At 41.9% G+C, this 17,686-nt stretch overlaps 1 protein-coding gene across 2 annotated transcripts in view; it reads left to right on the forward strand.

Annotated features, from left to right (window-relative positions):
* KAT6B (lysine acetyltransferase 6B) overlaps nucleotides 1-17,686 on the forward strand; it is a 221,996-nt gene that overhangs the window by 149,774 nt on the left and 54,536 nt on the right. For both annotated transcript variants that reach the window (XM_063128836.1, XM_063128837.1), the window contains exon 12: nucleotides 2,317-2,410. In XM_063128836.1, the coding sequence (XP_062984906.1) occupies nucleotides 2,317-2,410 (94 nt within the window). The remainder of the gene's footprint in view (nucleotides 1-2,316; nucleotides 2,411-17,686) is intronic.

Consider the following 17,686-nt stretch of genomic DNA (forward strand, 5'->3'; position numbering starts at 1 on the left):
TGTACAAAGGAGCAGTTCAGGTGCTTAAACTCCCACTGCCTCTACTCTGCTTTTGTAATGTTCTGCCTACCCCTGATTCCCCTTATAAAGCACACTGCCAGCTCACCACCCCACTGATGGGTACGTAAAGTTAGGATTGCCTAAATCAAACTGTATTTGCCATTTTAATCCCCATTCCCCCAGCTTGGAGAGACCTTTTGGAACTCTTCACTACCCCCCCTTTTTTTTAAAATGGCAACAACACAAAATCAGCAAATTTGGCCACCTCACTGCTCACCCTTAATTCCAGATCATTTATGAACAAGTTAAAAAGTGCTGGTCTCAGTACAGCTCCTTGAGGGATCTTGCTGTTTATATCCCTTCATTGTGAGTATGGATGTCAGAGAAATTGGCAACAGATTCAAATCAGATTGGATTTCTGTCATTCCAAGCCTGCAGATTCCGCAGTGGAGCAGCTTTTCCTGAGTGGGCCATTTGTTTACTTGCGGGGGGGGGGGGATTTGTGCTCAAGTGTGCAGTTGCAAATGATATTCTTGTACAAAAAAAATCTGATTCCATCAATGAGCAGGCAATGGAACAAAAGTCACTTGACAATCTGTGAAACACAGATGGTACGTACTTAATTGCAAGGACCGTGCAAATGATACACCTGGCCCCCGTTTTAAGGAGAGTACTGGGGATATCACTTTGTGATAGCCTCCAGCTTGTCCCCATTCCCCTGTCCCCCAGCTGTGCTGCCAGGCACAAATTGGCCCTTGCATGATTGCAGAAACTGTCCTAGAGAGCCTGCTGCAAGAGTAGCTTCCTAGATTAGCCTTCATCTTAAACAGCCAGTTTAATCTTCCCCTCTGCTGTGTCTTTAGCCATGGAATTATTTTTCTTTCTAGTCTGTACCGGATTCTGATTCTGATTATTATTATTTACATTTAAATAGCCGAAGCTCTCTGGGCGGTTTACAAAGATTAAAAACATCAAACATTTAAAAACAAATATACAAAATTTATAACCCTAAAAACAGACTACATACCAACTATCTAGGGCTCAGTTAAAAAAACTCAACATATGCTGTTAATTTATTTATTTAATTACATTTATATTACATTAAAAGCCTGGGAGAAGAAAAAGGTCTTCACCTGGCGCCGAAAAGATAACAATGTTGGTACCAGGCGAGCCTTGTTGGGGAGATCGTTCCATAGCTGGAGGGCCACTGCTGAAAAGGCCCTCTCCCTTGTTGTCATCTCCAAGCTTCCTTTTGAGTAGGCACTTGGAGAATGACCTTAGATTTTGAGCGTAGTATACAGGTAGGTTCATGTCGGTAGAGGCATTCCGTCAGGTATTGTGGTCCCAAGCCATGTTAGGCTTTATAGATTAAAACCAACACCTTTAATTGGGCTCAGAAACGTACAGGCAGCCAATGCAAGCAGGCCAGTGTCAGTCTTATATGGTCTAAGGTCCAAGAATTACTTTATATTCAAAAGAGGATGCATGTGGCTCTATGTAGGCTATACTTCAAATGTAACTTTAGATAAACAGTTCCACCAGTTAGCAGTATTTACTCAGAGGCAGATGAAATGTAGGTGAAAAGCAATGTTTTTTAATGAGGCCATTATGAGCGTCATCACATGGGGAAAATTGTGTTTCCTTCTCCGCCCCCACTTTTGTCCCTCATTAATTCCTCTTTCTGCCCTGAGGGGAAAGAGGAAATAAACAAAGACTATGTAGCCATTTCAGGGGCCGTTTTAATCACACCGCTTTTCCATCACACAACCGGAGATCCTGACACATTCTGGTTTTTTTTTTAAAAAAGTTGGGTTAAAAGGGGTCTATTTTGTGACCAAAAAAAAGTGAAAGGAGAGGGAGGCGGACGTTGTCATCTAAAGAACACATGCACATCCTTAAGTGGGCACTAGCAAGCATGCAATAAAACACTCGCCTGATGAACCTCAAAGTCTGACCCAACCTGTTGTATTCTGTGAATGAAAGTGTATTTATTATCTCCCTTTTTTATATTCCTGACAGAAAAGGCAGGAAAGCATAAACAAAAATCTCTTTCCAGCCTGTTCATTATAATTTTGGATTTTTCTGTTCCCAGTTTCTAAGGTCCCATCTCATAAAATACCAATTCTCTTTAGAAGATAGCGTTCATTTGCTGTTACAACTTGCCAGTGGTGCTACTTTCTATGGGATTGTTCTATTTTTGTATTGACCTGCTGCCTGCTGCTTTACTGGACTATTTTACAAAGACAGAGGCAGGTGCATGCAATTGCCCATTTAAGTATTGTTTGGACATCTGTGATTGGTTTCTCCTTCTCTTAGGAAAAGCTGTGCCAACAGAAGTACAATGTCTCCTGCATAATGATCATGCCCCAGTACCAAAGACAAGGATTTGGGAGGTTTCTCATCGATTTCAGTAAGTGAAGGGCTTTATTTACATTTATGATCTTCGGAGCTGACAGTTGTTATGGGGATACACCAACATAAAAACATTATTTAACCTGTTTCGTTGTTTGTTTGTTTTATCAATAGTTAATAGGATTTCTATTTTTATTTGCATAGTGGCGGAAATGCTCTCTCTAGTGAAAAATCTGCTCCCTCTGTTGTACTCCAAGAAACTAAGAATATCTTTGTCTACAGTAACATTAGCTCGCAAAGCTATTACACTGAATGAATTGTCTAAATTGCATTCATTTTGTGCTGCTCATTAGTTCAAAGACAGGCAATTATTTGGGGTTAAAGCAAAGGAAAGGTGTTAGTCCTGGGCATTCTCTAGTTGCCAAATCTCTCGTATTTTAACTGAACAGTTCTTATGCTGAGAAAGCATAACATTTCAATTTTTTGTTCCTTTCTTTAAAGACTGTAATTACCTCACTTCTGAAATAAAAGCTACTTTTTTTGGCACAGTGTATAAATTGGTATATCTTGGATTCTTCATCATACAGTTGCATATTGGAGTATTTTGAACAGCTCAAATAATATTATCAATAAATCATAAATATAATTTAGTAAGCTAGTGATGGAACTAAATACTTTGACTTCTGAACTGAATTATAATTGTGAGAGGGGTTATGAAAGTCAGGTTTGGAGGGCATTTTTTACTGCACCAACTTACAGCTTCATAGGGAGCATATAGCATTGTTACTAATTGGATGACTACCATGCAAAAAAACTACAAATGGATCAAATACAACTTCACCATTGACTTAATGGCCTACTTGGTTCCTGTGAGGGCCCTTTCTGAATTATCTCTGGTGACGCTCCATACTTATGGGTTATGCTTCTTTCTAGCTCCGGATAGGAGGCTGACTTTTAGAAAGAGGAAAAGACCTGCCTCTGTGAGCACCCCTGTTCCTTCCTGCACCCTCCGTCAGCTTCTACCTCAGCAGTTGTTGGTAGACTGTTGCTGCAGCAGGTGTCCTTTTGCGGGGAGATTCCCCAGTAAAATCAGCCGGCAATCTCTCCCCTCGTTAAGGGAATACTAAGGGACAAGACTCCTCCGAGGGAATTCCGGCCTCTGAAAATAATATCAGTAAGCAAAGCAGAGGTACAAAGTTCTTCCTGCTTCCTAGCCATGATGGCTGATGGCCACGATGTCAGTGAGGTAGTGAATCCGCTCCAGGTTTCAGAGAGCTGCCTTGCTGACATCGAAGCCACCAGTATATCATCATATCAGCAGCAAGAACAATTTCAGAGCCTTGTTTTTTTGGTTTATTTATTAAATTTATATACCGCCCCTTAGCTGAAGCTCTCTGGGCGGTTTACAAAAGTTAAAAACAGTGAACATTAAAAAGTATACAAAATTTAAAACCATCAAAAATATAAAAAACAACAGTATAAAACAACAGAACTTGTGAGTTCATTTTTCATTAAATAGATACAATGTTCCTGGATGTATTCTAGCAACATAGGCATTGTGTGGCAGTGTTTGGTGTTTTTTTAATCAGTTCACCAGCAAATGTATCAGGATAAAACTTTGCTGGTATCTCCAGCCCCACTACCAAACAATGACAATCTTGTCAATTGGAGGCAACTTGCCTCCCCCCCACACACCCTAACTCACCATAGCCTTCCTCACTGCTATCACTGTGGCAAGACGCATGCCAGAATAAATTGATCAGGCCAGTTTGTAGTTTTCCATTCTTCCTCTTCTGACATACTGCCTGAAACCTAGTCACCCAGAAGACACTTTGTATGTGCAAAGAGCTCTAAAAATCTTTATATTTAAGCCACTTTAAGGTGATGCATTATGTGTAAACTATGGCAGGCTTAACCAGGGTTCCACTTTCTCATCAATTTCAAAATTGATTAAAGCTTGTATTCTAGACTCTTATAAGAATTCAGGGAATCCCCTCCTGTGCCTCCCAAAATCAAGTTAAACTTATCCTTCAAGAGAGACAGCGGCTTCCTGGGCTTTACACTCTAGAACAGCCTCCCCCAATGTAGAGTCCTCCAGATGTTTTTGACTACAACAGTTATGCTGGCTAGGACTGATGGGAGCTGAAGTCCAAAATATCTGGAGGGCGCCCAGTTGGGGAGGCTGATCTAGGGCATCCTCAAAGAAATTATGTCAAACATGAGCATCAACACAGCATTTTGTGAAAGATTTTAGTATTGATGAGCTTTCTTCAGAAGCTGCTTTTTAGGAACAGGATTCTTCATGTACCATTGTGCATGAAGAATGTATCTGCTTTTTGTGGGGTCTTTCCTCATAAAGATTGTTTTCCCTTTCTAAATTCTGAGATTGTACTGCTCTGGTACATCCTAACATAGAGAATGGCCGACAGGATTTCCTACCTCTGAGTTGTCTTGTTCGAGATTCCCCAGGCCATCCATCTGAAGGGGGAAATGCACATATACCAAATGACAAAATAAGGGATTTTTTCTTAATACTGGAAGAGGAAAGAAATGAGAATGTACAATGATTCTACACCTAGGAAAAAGAAACCAAATGCACAGTTACAATATGGGTGATACTTGGCTCAGCAATACTACAAGCAAGAATGATCTTGGAATTGTTGTAGATCACAAACTGAATATGAGCCAACAGTGTGATGTGGCTGCAAAAAAAAAAAAAGCAAATGCTCTTTTGAGCTGCATTAATAGAAGTATAGCTTCCAAATTGCACAAGGTCCTGGTTCCCCTCTATCCAGCATTGGTTATGCCTAATCTTGAATATTGCTTCCAGTTTTGGGCACCACACTTCAAGAAGGATGCAGACAAGCTGGAGCATGTTCAGAGGAGGGCAACGAGGATGATCAGGGGCCTGGAAACAAAGCCCTATGAGGAGAGACTGAAAGAACTGGGCATGTTTAGCCTGGAGAAGGGAAGACTGAGGCTGAAGACATGATAACACTCTTCAAATCCTTGAAAGGTTGCCACACAGAGGAGGGCCAGGATCTCTTCTCGATCATCCCAGAGTGCAGGACACGGAATAATGGGCTCAAGTTACAGGAAGCCAGATTCCTGCTGGACATCAGGAAAAACTTCCTGTCTGTTAGAGCAGTGTGACAATGGAACCAATTACCTTGGGAGGTTGTGGGCTCTCCCACACTAGAGGCATTCAAGAGGCAGCTGGACAAGCATCTGTCAGGTATGCTTTAAGGTAGATTCCTGCATTGAGCAGGGGGTTGGACTCGATGGCCTTGTAGGCCCCTTCCAACTCTACTAATCTTTGATATGATTCTATGATAAAGATGTGGCATTCTCTGATCTTGAACCCACAATAGTCTAAGGAACTTGGAACATTTGGAGAACAAAGAGTTTCTTCCTTGTTAACTGCTTCTCAAAGATGGGGTGTGGGGTAAGAAAGTATGATGTTTCCATTTCAAATTAGGCCATATTCAGTGATTTCCATTGAAAAGAGGTGGGGTGCTATCCCATCTCACTTTGAGCACTGTTAACAAATTTTGATTGGCATACTTTTGCTATTTTATTGTTTGTTTAAGATTTGTGTAGTTATATTTTCAGAGAGAGAGAGAACGAGAGAGAGAGCATTGGAGACCACAGAAAAGATGTGTACTGCTAGAGGCAGCCTTTTAAAACATTATTAGCACCATGTACATTGATGGTGCTATATAAATAAATAATAATAATAATAATATGAGTCTGCCTCCTATCTTTAGCTGGAAGCAAATCTTTTAAATATGCATCATCGTCAGAGAAAACATGGCAACTCACAGTTAAAAGCTAGTCTTAGTGGCGCAATATACAAATTGCTGTAACTTCATCTCAAGTTACTGTAGTGACACAGGTTAGGGGTGCAGCTTGTAGAGAATATATAAAGGGAGAAGATATAAAGCTCTCTTAGATTGAATAACTTCCTGGACCTTAGTTACACAAACTCAGGAATTGCACAGCTCCTTTGCTACTAAGACTTGGGAACACCTGCATAAAGGAGCAACACACCCCAGTGACATGCCACCTAGGTACTGCTGCAACCCAGAGAGGAAAGAGTGTTTGGGGCAACAGGATGGCAATTGCTAGTTCCACAGATTTTAGGTGTCTCACAAGGGGCTGCTGAGCCCTGAGGTGGATGTGTGGTTTGCTGTGTCTTATTTGTGGCTTGGGATGAAGTGGCCAAGGAGAAAGTCTCTAGCTCAGCTTCTGCTTTGAGGAGCCAAGCATAGGGTGGGGAATGATTGATGAGTGTGTGTGTGAGAATCCTCCCTCTGTTCCTGAGCCAACAAAAGGAGTGAGAATAATTGGTTTCACTGGGGCTTGGGCAACTTGGCCATGTCTTTGACATATTAATGAACATGTGCTTTTGTTGCATTCACATTTCACATGTTTACGATTGCCATCTGAAATATTTCATTTTTGGCCAAGGTGATTGAGAAGCTGGTGTGCTTGCAAACCCAGACATGTTTAGATTATACTTATTATCTGGAGCCATTTTAATTGGACTTTTGTCTGAAATATGAGATTAAGACTGCTTTGGTTGCCTTGGTGGATGACCAATGCCTGGAATTGGATGGGGGGGAGGACAGGGACTATAGCCCTAGAAGTTATTCTGGAGCTCTCTGTGGCTTTCGATACCATTGACCATGGTATCCTTCTGGACTGCCTGGCGGGGCGGAGCCCTGGGATATTGTATTGCAGTAGTTCCCATCCTTCCTGTCACTTGGTCTCTAGAAGGTGGTGTTGAGGGATTGTTGGTTGGCTCTGAAATCGTTGGTCTATGGTGTCCCACAGCATTCTGCTTTGGCCCCTATGCCATTTAACATCTACATGGAGTCACTGGGAGAGATCATCCAGAGCTTGGAGTGAGATGCGATCAAGACACTCAGCTCTGTTGCTATTTGTTACCTGATTCCAAAGAAGCAGTCAACACTTTCGCATGTTGCCTAAATTCAATAATGGGCTGGATGAGGGTGAACATGCTGAGATTAAATTTAAAATAGACAGAGATGTTGTTGCTCATTAGAACAACTAGCTTGGGAACTGGGATTCAGCCTGTTCTGGATGGGATTGCGCTCCCTCAGAAGATGAGGTTTTAAGCTGTACTCCTGGATCCTATGCTGTCTTTGGATCGTCAGATGGCAATGGTGATGAGGAGTGTGTTTGCACAATTACATGTGCCGGCTGCATCATTTGTGATATATCATAATTTTACTATTGCAATGTGCTCTATGTGGGGCTACCATTGAAGGTCATCCAGAAATGTCAACTGGTGCAAAATGTGGCAGCTGCCTGCCTACTGGTGCACAGCATCATGATGACAACACCCCAGTACTGAAAGATCTGCACTGCTTGCCAATTTAAGGTGTTGGTTTAAACCTTTTACGCTCTAAATGACTTGGGGTCTGGCTGTCTGAGGGACCTCCTACCTCAGTATAAACAGGAGAGGTCCTTTCGGAGACCACTACTTGCAGAGGGCCACTTGTGGGGCACATGGGAAAGGGCTTTCTCTTGTTTTGCTCCCAAACTCTAGAACGCACTCCCTGTGGAGTTACGACTGCTCCTAATTGTCTCTGCATTCAGGAAGGCAGTTATGCAGCATCTTTTTAATGTGGCTTTTTAAATTGTTGCAGATTTTAAGATTGTTTTTAATGTTAAACTATGTTTTAATTTGACTATGGTTTTAATTATCTGAACTTTTTGTAAACTACTTTCATTGTCTTCAGGAAGCCAGCATAGAAATACAATACATATGTAAATAAACAAATAAATGGGAGTTCACATAAAAACATAATTTGCAAAGCTTTGCTTTCAGATTGCTCTTTCTGAAGGATTCATGGCGGTGAAGCTTAGGACCGAAAGGAAGACATTTTTTTTGCTCTTCCCTCTGTCTAGCAAATTCTTGACCCAGCCCCAGAAAGAAGGGTACCACATTCCTAGAACTGTAGGGATACTGGTTTCTCTGTAGTCTCCTCAGGTGCTAGATCCATGGTCTTACTTTGTGAGTGTCAACTCTAACCAGGCCTAAACCCATGCCCTAAAAGTCCATTTGCTGAGGGCTGGGAATCTCAGGAGGGAGGAAAGGAAGCAATCTCCCTCCTCTCTCTACCTCACCCCCCCCCCCCATGACCCCATTCGACCATCCCAATAACTCTTTTAAAAAGCCCTGGGTTGTTGTGAGTGAAGCAGGAGTGAGCAAGCATGCTAATTCCTGCCACTTGATTGCTCCTGCTAGGTTTATTAAAAGTAATGTGCGAACAGGGATTTCTAGATTGTTGGGGGAGAGAGAACCCAAGGTTGTAACCCATCATGGTTTACATGGTCTTTCTCCGCCCCCTCCCCCACTGACCAACAGTGTAAGCAGTCCACAATGCATTTTCAGTGTGTAGAACTCTACACACAAGCATCATTGAATTTTAGGATTTGCCATCAACAGTTCTTTGTAGACAACATTCTAAATGTGCCTCTGACAAAGTTGGGTCTAGCACATATCAGTTTATGGCTCAATCATTTTTTGAACTCATTGATGTAATATGGAGGAGCTTTTCAACTCATAATTTCAGTGCAATTATGCAAAGTGCAATTGGCATTTAGGAAAAAAATCCAAAATACTCACTTGGGCAATACTTTTATCAGGACCAACTAAATAAAAGTATTGCCCAGTTGTAGATTTTGGATCTCCCCCCACCCCCCATGGTCCAGTTTTTTATGTGAATTGGAAAATACATTAAGAATATTCTTTTGGTCCTTATATCTGCTATTATGATTTTCTGGGGAACTTCCACAGGAATATTTGGAGTCAGTGGTCAAAACAGCATCCCACTCAATCTTCCTTCATTAATATTCCTATTTACAAGGCTAGATATCTGTAAATATTGGAATCAATGTCTTAAGATATGAAGCGTTTATAAAGAAAACTAAATGCAAAAGAACATCAGTTACAGAAGTGAAATGTGAAACATGCAATGACTAGAACGAAAATACATGTGTACACTATGCAAAACACACTACACTTTAATTGTTTCTATTAGAAAAAGTGTGACTAGGCCAAAGCCTATGTTGTAGGCCCAGAAGCACTTTGAAAGGTTTCAAAGCTGTACTTAAAACTTACACTGGCCCAAACTAGTTAAATGAAGTGTTCGAAGCTTTCAACTTTATAGCAGTATGGTCCAAATTCTTAGAAAAAAGGAAGGGAGCAGCAAAGTGTGTATGAGGTGGGGGATTAAAAGAAATGTGTAGTTACCTATTCCAAGAACAGATTTGAAGACCAGGTTATCATGGATCCAGAGGAAGATTTATTTATTTATTTATTTATTTATTTAATTACATTTATATACCGCCCCACAGCCGAAGCTCTCTGGGCGGTTTACAAGATTGAAAGAGATCTCTCCTAGAATCCAGGGTGTAGATCTCAGCAAAGTCTAGGTAGGGAAAATTTATCCGGGTAGAAAGTGTAGAATATATTTTAAAATGGAAAGTGCTGTGAAGCCCAACATTCACAAGTGAGAAAAAGCAAGTAGGGGGTGAAAACTGCACCAAGTTGCTCAGGAGCCAGGTGCCTGGGGCCAGATATACAGCAAGCAGGATATAAGACTTTGGGCCTTGCTAGATGAGGCTTTAGCCTGGTGCAAGGCCCGGGGGACATCGGCGGCGGCAGGAAACGGAGGCTGGGGACATCGGGGGGGGGGGGGGATAGGAGGCCAGGGGATATCATGGGGGGAGGAAATCAGGGGAAGGGGGAGCAGGACCCCCAATTTTTTTTAAAAAAACACCACAGGACTGATGGTGCGCTCCTGTGCACACTGCCCCTTTCACTGAAAATAAAAATGGTGGACGAGACGGGGCTTTCGTAGACCCTGTCGCGTGTTGCATGTAGACAGGAGCAACAGCCCGTGCTACTTCTAGTGCGGTCTGACCCCTCTACATGCCTGAATTTAAAGGTAGGTCTAGCAAGGCCCTTTGCCAGCAGTTTGAAAACTACACACGGAGCATGATCTGGGCTCCAACAGTTGTCAATACTATGATAAACTGTTTTAAAGCAGTTGTGTAGATCCTACCTGGGTCAGAAAACTGGCTTGGGACAAGAAAGCCCAAAGTAGTCTGAAAGCCAAAGGAAAACATGTTCCAAAAGAGAAAAGAGGACTTTTCTTTTCTCAAAAGGGAGGCATGAGTCTGCTTCTCAGACTTCAGGCAGCAAAACTCTCTGCCCTCAAGGAAAGCCAGGCCTGCTTATGAACTGAAGTTTCACTCCCATTCAATTCCATAGATTGGAATTGTGTTAGGTAGGGTGAATATATTTTGGAAACCAAAAAGGAGGACAACATGGCCACCAACCAAGGGGGTGTTCCCACCAACATGTCCAGCCCCCAAAGGGGCATGTCCACCCAAGCATGGTCTTGGTCACATGTCTGATTTCACAGCACACAATTAAGACAAACCTGTTCTTCATAACATCTTAATGTTAAAATCACTGGAAAAAAGAACAAGTGAGACCTGCAATGTATCTGAAATTAACTTCACTCATTCCTACTTTTGTAGCTTTTGCTGTACTTTGAAGCCTTTGCTATACTCTGTGTGATACAGTTTTCCCTTCCCTCAAATCTTTTCTGACTGAAAGTCCTTTACTGGATGACCATAGTCTCACCTTTCCTAACATTTAACACTCTTTCCCCATCACCTTTCTCATATCCATACTCACACATTCAGCATACCGCTACCACTGAACAAATGAAGTAATTGACAAGTACAGAAAAATCCAGTACAACAAACAAGCAAACAAGCATTCAGAAAGAGTATAAACTACTATTATCCTGCAAACATTAGCCATGGAACAAAATGGACTAAAAGCTAGCACCTCTTATAAACTTCAACCAGACATAACAGTCAAAAACAACCAAGAAAAACACACCTACCTCATTGACATAGCAATACCTAATGACAAAAATGTTGCAGAAAAGGAAGAGGACAAGATAGAAAAATATACACCACTGGCTGTGGAAGTTAAAGAACTGTGGCAACAGGAAAAAATGTTACAATTATTTGTTAGTCACATCATTCACCAGCATCACATCATTTATTTATTTTTTACAGAAAACCTTCAGAAATTAGGCCTACCAAAATACATGCATGCCAATATCCAGAAAGCAGTCATACTTAAAACATGTTCAATAGTCAGGACATTTCTAAATCAGTAAAAGATAGCATGACTTGGCAAAGTCCATCATGTTCATCTAGAAAAACCACCACAAGCAAGAAAAGAGATAGATGATGATGATGATGATGATGATGATGATGATAATGGCAACCCTGTTAATTTTTTAAAAAAGTTTTTAAGAAGGATGAACAATTATCAGCCATTGTTGCAAAATATACGTCATGCCAATTGTATCAAACAAATTGGAAAGGAAGTATGTGTGCGCATACACATACACACACATACACACACACACACAAACACACACTCAGGATCGCTCACTCCAAACATACGCACGCACACACACATGCATTCACTCAACTACCCCATGCACCCCATTCACCCATACACTCTCTCACACACACCCCTCAGTCTTACCTCCTACTTGCTGCTGCTGCTTCTCCTTGTCCTCCTGCTACTGCTTGCTTCTTCTTGCTTCTTCTTGTTGTTTCTTCCTGCTTAATCTTCTTTTTGCTGCTGCTTCTTCTACTTGCTTCTCTTCCTCCTCCTCTTCCTCCTGGGCTAGATCAGCACTGGGGGGAGAGCTGGAGGACGGAACACGTCCTCTAGCTCCCTCCCGGGCCAATGCACGACTTTTCCTTGGCCGGCATGATAGCCCCAGTGCAGGTGAAGGGCAGCTAGATCGGCACCGGGGCTGGTGCATGCGTTCCCAGAATGCTCTGGGAACGCGTGCAGCAGCCCCCACCCCCGGTGACGCTCAGGCCTTCTGCAGCAGCCCAGCCAAAGGCTAGAGCGTCTCAGGGAGGGCTGTTGCACACGTTCCTGGAAGTGCGGGAATGCGTGCTCCATCTCCCGCCAACGTGCGAGATCTCGGCTGCTAGTTGGGAAGTCTCATGAGACTTCCCACTGGAAAGATGGCTGAACTGCCGGGGAAAGAAGGCTATACTTCAGGCAACTGAGGGCTGGGTGCCCCCATTTCTCCAGTAAGTTGGGCCCCAGCTCCAGTTGGCCTGATTTCCCTGGAGGTTTCTGGAATTCCCCGGTGCTTATGGTCAGCCTAGTGGTAGGGTCTTGTCATGTTGAGGGGACTGCTAGGCTACAATCCTCTACATACTTACCTGGGAGTAAGACCATTACACTCAATGGAAGTTACCTCTGAGAAGTCACTGATTATTCCACTAAGGAAATATCTTTGCTGAAGGAGGGCAGCCCGTTTCCCTCAAGGTTCCAATCTAGCTGAGGCAGGAGAGAGGGGGGGGGGCTACTGAGCATGCATGCACTATACACTGTAATGGCCACCGTAGACACTCTAATGGAATGAATAAATGTTATTTAAAAACCAACTAAAGGGGATTTTAAAAAAGAAAGAAAAGCTATTCCTTCAAATAGAAGATTGAAGAAAATGGAAATCATCAGGATTTTAATTAGGTAAGGTCATTTCCTCACAAAAGGTGGATAAAAATAATCACCAATGCAAATCTTCAGTTACATTTTTATTGAGATTTCTTTTCTTTTCTACTGTAAACTGCCCTCCTCCCCTCAGTCTTTCACCGATCTTCTTGAAATTTTCAGGTTATGTAAAACCAAAATTAGTTTCTGGCAGATTTCAGGAAGCTTGGTGAAACAGTTTTAAACAGTTTTAAATGACCAACCCCCAATTACTCCTTTATAATGGGAGAATGCTTTCCCCCCTGTCGAACATTAACTAAGAATGTGCATTCTTAAATAGAGGTGTTTATGAGTTTAAGGTTTATGTAAACTATTTCATATTGCTGGTTGTTAAAATGTTGCTTGTTCCTGGGATTCTGCCTGAAATTGAGATTGGGAGTGGATCCCCTCCATCCAGATCCTATGAGCAAGGAGCTCCCATATTTAAATAAATAAATGTGTGATTTCCCAGATTACTAATTACTTTCTATCCATGTTGATGGAAACATGAGAACCTGAAGCCCACTCTCTTTGTTGCCCCAGTTAAAATTCACAGACCCCACTAATGTTATTGTGCAGGGCCTTAACTCAGTGACGGAGTACATGCTTTGCTCCCTGGTATCTCCAGATCAGGCTGGAAAGAAAGTCGCTGCCATTCAGTGTTGGCAATACTGGGACCAATAGATGGACCAATAGTATAAGACAGCTTCCAATGCAATATAACAATCTTCAGTTTTATTTCTTAACTTTTACCCACTTAATAAAGGTAATGCTTAGATTTTCTAGTGGCTATTTCCACTACACTTCTCAGTAATGGAAAACTGTGGTTTCCACTTCCTTTTTTGTGGACTTGCAACTTCAGTGGTACATGGACTGAACACTGTTGTTAGGCTGTATAATGAAGCAAAGAAAAGCAGCATGGCAATCCTCATTGTGGTCTGCATATGTTGCCCTAATAGCTCAATCCCTAATAGCGCAATTTCTTACTATGCACATTAATTGACTACCAAATTGAACTCCATATGTTACTCTTCACAGTCCTGGATGTGTGATCAGCTGGAATGAGTTTCTGCCTAATCAAGGTATGCAAACAGCTTTCAGTATGTATAAACAACATTGCAGCTTCCAGTATGGATATTGTATGTCTACAGATGATGGAGAAAAGTCCTGGGTGATAAACAGAACGAACTTGGTCTTTGATGTCTATATACTAATGCCCAGAGCATGGGAAACAAACAGAATGAACTTGAACTCTTATTACATGAAGGCAAATATGACTTGATAGGTATAATTGAAACTTGGTGGGATGATTCCCATGACTGGAATATTTGTGCTTTTAACCTGTTGGTTGTTTTATTATGGTTTTCATTTTTGTGAACCGCCCAGAGAGCTTCGGCTTTTGGGCGGAATAAAAATGTAATAAATAAATAAATAAATAAATAAAGCAATTGAAGGATATAACTTGTTCAAAAAGAACAGAAGAAATAGAAAGGAAGGTGGAGTTGCACTATATGTTAAAAATACCTATCCCTGCAAAGAAATACAGGCGGATCAGACTGGGAGCCCCATTGAGAGCGTCTGGATTAAAATAAATGGGGCAAGGAATGAAAAGAATATGATAATCGGAGCCTACTACCAACCACCCAATCAAAGAGAAGACAAGGATGAAACTTTTGAGAAACAAATTGCCAGTGTTTCAAGGAAGTGTGATGTAGTAGTGATGGGGGACTTCAATTACCCTGATATCTGTTGGGAGACCAATACTGCCAAAAGCGGCCCTTCCAAGAAATTCCTGACATGTGCGGGTGATAACTTTCTCCTACAGAAAGTGGAGGAAGGAACTAGAGGATCAGCAATCTTTGACTTGATATTGACCAATAGGGACGACTTAGTGGTTAAAGTGGCAGTTACGGGAACTCTGGGGGAAAGTGACCATGAGGGAATCTACACTAGTACATGAAACATTGTTTTTACAGTCATTTAACGTTTTGTTTTTGAACGATTTAAAACATAGCAGTTTTTTAAATGTTTACTTACTTTCTCTTTCCATGGGAATGCATTCCTTTTGGCCACAGTAAGAAAACAAATCCGTTTGTTCTCCCCCCACCCCCTGTCTGCTAATTTCCCCTCCCACTTCCTCTTTTCTCCACTGGCAAACAAACCAGGAAGCAGCCTCTCAAAACTGAAACTAAAAAAGGGCTGCAAAAAAGAGGCTTGGGGGGGAAAAAGGGCTCCAACTTTGGGCATGGAAATTACATAAATATGCCCCCGGGAATGCGATTTGCTAATTAAGAATTACAGACAACCCATTTAATAAGATGAAATCGGCTACATCATACCAAATAGAATGACTTATTTCAGAGAAGTTCAAAATAAAAAACGGAGAACAGATAACAATAAAACGCCTCAAATTGAACGTCATGTGGCGAAATACTTCCAAATCCACACTTAAAACGGTAAGACATGTTCTAACTTAACTAGTGTAGCTCCCTTCCATGTCATACTTGAATTCTTGATTATAAAGGAGGCAAAAGCTGAGCGTAGCCATACACGTACTCTGAATTTTAGGAAAGCTGAATTTAATAAACTCAGAACCATGATAAGTAAGGTCCCATGGCAAGTGAGCCTAATGAGAAAAGGAGTGCAGGATGGGTGGGAGTATTTAAAAAAGGAAATTTTAAAGGCACAGTTACAAACAATTCCAACAAGGAGAAAACATAGAAGACAACAGAAGAAACCAATGTGGCTCCACAAAAGCTTAGAGATGACCTGAAAACAAAAAAGGATATATATAGGAAGTAAAAGGAAGGCCAGGCTACAAAAGAAGAGTACAGACAGGTGGCACAGAAGTGCCGAAATGGAGTCAGGAGGGCTAAAGCTGAGAATGAGCTGAGATTAGCGAGGGATGCTAAAAGCAATAAAAAGGCTTTCTTCAGATACGTGAGTAGTAAAAGACAGAGAAAAGAAAGGGTAGTTCAACTGCTTAATGAGGATGGCAAATTGATAACAGATGACAAAGAAAAGGCTGAAGTGCTCAATTCCTACTTTGCCTCCCCAAAAGCGGGTCTATGACCCCCCTGGAAAAAGTGAAGCACAAGTTGAAGGGGCAGGATTGCAGTTTGAGATTGATAAACATATGGTCAAGGAACACCTAATTTCCTTGAATGAGTTCAAATCTCCAAGGTCCGATGAACTGCATCCTATAGTAATGAAGGAGCTAGCAGAAGAACTCTCAGAACCTTTGTCTATTATCTTTGCAAAATCATGGAAGACGGGTGAGGTGCTGGATGACTGGAGGAGGGCTAATGTTGTCCCTATCTTCAAAAAGGGGGAAAAGGAAGAACCTGGGAACTACAGACCAGTTAGTCTGACATCCATCCCTGGGAAAATTCTGGAGCAAGTTATAAAGAAGTCAATCTGTAAGCATCTTGAAAACAATGCAGTTATTACTAGAAGCTAACATGGATTTGTCAGGAACAAATCCTATCAAACTAATTTGATCTCATTTTTTGATCAGGTAAACTCCCTTGTGGACTGTGGGAATGCTGTTGACCAGCAAAACTTTTGACAAAGTGCCCCATGATATTCTGATTAACAAACTAGCTAAAAATTGGCTAGATGGAACAACTATTAGGTGGATTCACAGTTGGCTACAGAATTGGACTCAAAAAGTGCTTATCAATGTAACCTTCTCAAACTGGGGAGAGGCAACGAGTGGGGTACCACAGGGCTCAGTCCTGGGCCCAGTGCTTTTCAACATTTTTATTAATGATTTGGATGAGGAGGTGCAGGGAACGCTTATCAGATTTGCAGATGACACAAAATTGGGTGGGATAGCTAATACCCTGGAAGACAGAAACAAACTTCAAAGTGATCTTGATAGGCTGGAGTGCTGGGCTGAAAACAACAGAATAAAATTTAATAGGGATAAATGCCAAGTTCTACTCCTAGGAAAAAGAAACCAAAGGCACGGTTACAAGATGGGGGATACTTGGCTCAGCAATACTACAAACGAGTAGGATCTTGGAATTGTTGTAGATCACAAGCTAAATATGAGCCAACAGTGCAATATGGCTGCAAGAAAGGCAAATGCTATTTTGGGCCGCCTTAATAGACATTTAGCTTCCAAATCACGTGAGGTACTGGTTCCTCTCTATTTGGCCCTGGTTAGGCCTCATCTAGAGTATTGCGTCCAGTTCTGGGCTGCACAATTCAAGAAGGACACAGACAAGCTGGAGCGTGTTCAGAGGAGGGCAACCAGGATGATCAGGGGTCTAGAAACAAAGACCTATGAAGGGAGACTGAAAGAACTGGGCATGTTTAGCATAGAGAAGAGAAGATTGAGGGGAGACATGATAGCACTCTTTAAATACTCAAAAGGTTGTCATACCGAGGAGGGCCAGGATCTCTTCTCGATCCTCCCAGAGTACAAGACATGGAGTAACGGGGTCAAGTTACAGGAAGCCAGATTCCAGCTGGATATCAGGAAAAACTTCCTGACTATTACAGCAGTACGGCAATGGAACCAGTTACCTAGGGAGGTTGTGGGCTCTCCCACACTAGAGGCATTCAAGAGGTAGCTGGACAACCATCTGTCAGGGATGCTTTAGGGTGGATTCCTGTATTGAGCAGGGGATTGGACTCGATGGCCTTATAGGCCCCTTCCAAGTCTACTATTCTATGATTCTATGAATGTACTTGGCTGTGTTG

Source organism: Elgaria multicarinata, chromosome 6 (genome assembly GCF_023053635.1).
Source record: "Elgaria multicarinata webbii isolate HBS135686 ecotype San Diego chromosome 6, rElgMul1.1.pri, whole genome shotgun sequence".
NCBI lineage: Eukaryota > Metazoa > Chordata > Lepidosauria > Squamata > Anguidae > Elgaria > Elgaria multicarinata.